Genomic DNA, 4,525 nt, shown 5'->3' on the forward strand with positions numbered 1-4,525 from the left:
AAAAAGTTCAAAATGTCTGACGTCTCGAAATATGATGGCACAACAGACCCACGTGATCATGTAACTGCATTTACAACAGGTGTGAAAGGCAATGACTTGACCAAATAAGAAATTGAATCAGTACTGGTCAAGAAATTTGGAGAAACACTCACCAATGGTGCATTAACCTGGTATTCTCTTTTACCCGAAAATTCTATTAATTCTTTTGCTGAGCTTGCATATTCTTTTATTAAAGCACACTCGGGAGCTCAAAAAGTTGAGAAAAGAATGGAGGATATTTCAAAATCAAGCAAGAGGACTCCGAGTTGCTCAGAGATTTTGTTGATAGATTCCAACGTGAAAGAATGACTTTACCTCGTGTACCTGATAACTGGGCTGCAATAGCTTTTGCAAGCAACTTAAATGACAAAAGCTCAGAAGCCATGTGAAGACTTAAAGAAAGCCTTCAAGAGTTCCCTGCAACCACGTGGAATGACGTTTATAACAGGTATAGTACGAAGTTGCGAATTGAGGAAGATACCGTACCTCAGTTTCATCATGAAGAAAGGAGCAAATACAGGAGATCAGAAACAGAAAAAAGATCAGGTAAAAGTCGGTACGATCCATATATGGGACCTGCAGGGAAAGACTCACGGTCAAAGCAGGATAGTCAACGATAAGATCAAAAATCGAGGAACAGGGAATCTGGTTCTTCATCAAGGTTCAAAAATGACCGAAACAGACAAGAGTCATGAGATGATGACAGAAGTTTAAAGGCAAGGTTCGGTGGATATAACTTTAATGTCACTACCTCCGAGCTCATAGCTATTTTGATGAGCATGGGAGATAAGGTACGATGGACAAAAGAGATGCGGTCAAATCAAAATAGATGCAATCCATACCATTGGTGCGAATTCCACAATGATCACGGGCACAAAACTTCAGAATGTAGATTCTTACAAAGTGAAGTGGATCATCTATTGAAACAGGGGTATCTCACTGAGTTATTTAGTGAGAAAGGTAAGCAAGCCTATATGAAAAATAGGCAGGAGCCACCAAAGCCCCCTTCACCCATGAGAACTGTGAATGTTATAAGTGGGGGAGAAGATATTCACGGTGTAACATATACGGCTACCAACAAGGTTTCTAAAGTAACGATAACACACGGTAAACGGGTACGACAGGTTTTAGAAAACGAAAGTATTTCTTTCGATGATGCAGATACCGAAGGAGTAATGACCCCACATAACGACGCACTGGTAATATCTTTACTTGTATATGATACTAATGTAAAACGAGTTTTGATTGATCCAGGAAGTTCCGTGAATATTATACTATTAAGGGTATTACGTGAAATGCAAGCTAAAGACAAAATGATACCTAAGGCGCATACCCTATCCGGGTTCGACAATTCAAGTGTGGTAACAAAAGGAGAGGTAATTCTAACAACCTTTGCTACAGGTGTTGTTAAAGAAACTAAATTTCAGGTAGTAGATATGGAAATGGCTTACAATATGATCATGGGGAGACCTTGGATCCATGACATGGATACTGTCTCATCAACTCTACATCAAGTTATTAAATTCCCATCACCGTGGGGAATTTGCCAAATTCGTGGGGATCAGCAGAGAGCTAGGAGTATCAACGCTGTAACAGATACGAGCACCGTAAATAAAGAAAAATAGAAATTACGGGAAACAGTTAAAGGTATCAAGGATCAAACCTCAACCGAACAAGAAAAGACAGATTTAGACTCGAGACCTGATATAATTCAGGAACCTGAAGAGAATGAAAATATCAAAACAACAATTGAAGAGCTCGAGGCTGTGATATTATTTGGGCAATGGCCTGAACGGAAGGTTTATGTTGGAGTCAATTTAAGCTCAGACATGAGAGGTATGTTGATTGAATTTTTAAAAGCTAACGTGGACTGTTTTGCTTGGTCCCATGTTGATATGACAGGGATACCACCGGATGTGATGACTCACAAACTAAATGAAGACCCATTCTTCACACCAGTAAAGCAAAAGAAAAGAAAGCAAGGAGCTTTCAAAAATCAGGTGATTCAAGATGAGGTCCAAAAGCTATTAAAAATTGGGTCAATACGCAAGGTAAAATACCCTAATTGGTTAGAAAACACAGTGGTTGTACCTAAGAAAAACGGTAAGTGGCGGGTTTGCGTGGATTATACAGATCTTAACAAAGTCTGCCCAAAAGATTCTTTCCCTTTACCGCATATAGATCAGTTAATTGATGCAACTATAGGACATGAACTTTTGAGTTTTTTAGATGCATATTCGGGGTACAACCAAATTAAAATGGACCCCAGTAACGAAGAAAAAACTTCTTTCATCACAGACAGGGGGACTTACTATTATAAAGTAATGCCCTTTGGTCTCAAAAATGCTGGAGCAACCTATCAAAGGATGGTCACCAAAATGTTCCAAGAACATTTAGGAAAAATCATGGAGGTATATATAGACGATATGCTCGTCATAACCCAGCATTCTCATGATCATATTTCTCATTTATCTGTTACATTTAAAATTTTACGAAAATTTAATATGAAACTCAATCCAGAAAAATGTGCATTTGGGGTTGCCTCAGGCAAATTTTTGGGCTTTCTCGTTTCTAACCGTGGTATTGAGGTAAATCCTTCTCAGATCAAAGCAATAGAGGAGATCCCTGATATCCTTACGAGTAAAAAAGAAGTCCAAAGGCTAACGGGAAGAATTGCAGCTTTGGGGAGATTTATTCCCAAATCGTCAGAAAAATGCTTTAAATTTTTCTCCGCACTCAAAAAGCAAGATCATTTTGAGTGGAATGAAGATTGCCAACAAGACCTTAGAAATTTAAAAGCCTACTTGTCAAATCCACAATTATTGGCAAAACCAAAAGAAGGAGAAAAGCTACTCATCTATTTGGCGTGTCAGAAGTTGCGGTAAGTGCTGTTTTAGTCCGTGAGGACCAAGGTAAACAATCTCCTATCTATTATGTAAGCAAGTCTTTATTATATGTTGAAACAGGATATCCACAACTAGAAAAATTAGCATTAGCTTTGATCATGGCATCTAGAAAATTAAGACTTTATTTTCAATCTCATCCCATTGTTGTAGTTACTGCTTTTCCATTACGAAATATTTTGCATAAACATGAATTGTCAGGGAGGTTAGCAAAATGGGCTATAGAATTAAGTGAATACGAAATCATTTATCAACCTAGGACTGCTATAAAATCTTAAGTATTAGCCGATTTCGTAGCTGATTTTAGCCAGGGGATGCATTTAAAAGCAGAAAAAGAATTACAAGTTTTTAATGGTGCAAACCCGGGGACTTGGATTTTATTCACTGATGGTTCGTCTAACGTAAAAGGAGCAGGCCTAGGGATAGTTCTCATACCACCTACGGGTGAGACTATTAGACAGGCTATAAAATGTCATTCTATAACTAACAATGAAGCAGAGTATGAGGCTGTAATTGCAGGTCTAGAATTGGCACGAGAACTCGGCATAACACAGATTATAATCAAGAGTGATTCTCAACTCGTGGTCAATCAAATGCTGGGGACTTATACAGCCAGGGAGACACGAATGCAAGAATATCTCGAAAAGGTACGGGAACTAATAAAGCAATTCCAAACTTGGAAGGTAATGCAGATCCCAAGAGATGAGAATGTGGAGGCAGATGCTTTAGCTAATCTCGCATCTGCAACATACATAGCAAATGACGCAAATGCTTCAGTCGTACATTTATTTCATTCCGTTCTCGAACCTGATAAGAACGAGGTAAATTTTAATCATTTAACATGGGATTGGAGAAACGAAATTATTGCTTTTTTACAGCGCGGAACCGTGCCTGCTGACAAAAGAAAAGCTTATGCACTTCGCAAAAAAGCTGCTTGTTACTGTTTACATCAAGGAAATCTTTATCGAAAGATGTTCGGTAGGCCATTAGCAAGGAGTCTCGGACCTTCCCAAACAGAATATGTGATGAGAGAAGTATATGAAGGACATTGTGGAAATCACGCAGGAGGGAGGTCGCTGGTAAAAACGCTGATTCGAGCAGGGTATTATTGGCCTAAAATGGAAGAAGAAGCCAACGATTTCGTGTCGAAGTATGATAAATGTCAAAGATACGACAATAATATGCGTAGACCAGCAGAGCTATTGCACCCTGTTATAGCCCCGTGGCCCTTTATGAAATGGGGAATGGATATCGTAGGTCCATTGCCACAAGCAAAAGGTCAGGTGAAATTTCTACTTGTACTTACAGATTATTTTACTAAATGGGTAGAAGCATGAGCATTTAAACAGGTACGAGAGAAGGAGGTTAAAGACTTCATTTGGAGAAATATAATATGCCGTTTTGGAGCACCAAAGGAAATCGTATGTGACAATGGTCCGCAATTCATAGGAGCTCAAATCACTGATTTTTTTCAAAGTTGGCAAATTAAAAGGATAACATCTACACCATACCATCCAGTGGGTAATGGACAAACGGAATCCACAAACAAGGTCATTATCAACAATTTGAAGAAAAGGTTACAG

At 38.7% G+C, this 4,525-nt stretch overlaps 1 protein-coding gene across 1 annotated transcript; it reads left to right on the forward strand.

Moving 5' to 3' along the window:
* Window positions 1-402: 402 nt before the first annotated feature.
* On the forward strand, window positions 403-1,664 carry LOC138868607 (uncharacterized). Its single transcript, XM_070146170.1, has 2 exons — window positions 403-585; window positions 969-1,664. Exons 1-2 carry the CDS (start codon window positions 403-405, stop codon window positions 1,662-1,664), a joined length of 879 nt encoding a protein of 292 aa, XP_070002271.1.
* Window positions 1,665-4,525: the final 2,861 nt, after the last annotated feature.

The sequence above is a fragment of the Nicotiana sylvestris genome, chromosome 5 (assembly GCF_000393655.2).
Source record: "Nicotiana sylvestris chromosome 5, ASM39365v2, whole genome shotgun sequence".
Lineage (NCBI taxonomy): Eukaryota > Viridiplantae > Streptophyta > Magnoliopsida > Solanales > Solanaceae > Nicotiana > Nicotiana sylvestris.

Bases quoted from the DNA above. Each gene is read 5' to 3' on its own strand.
- LOC138868607 (XM_070146170.1), top strand. From the start codon at position 403: ATGACAAAAGCTCAGAAGCCATGTGAAGACTTAAAGAAAGCCTTCAAG. The intron at 586-968 runs GTAAAAGTCGGT...CTATTGAAACAG, and splicing joins AGAAACAGAAAAAAGATCAG to GGGTATCTCACTGAGTTATT.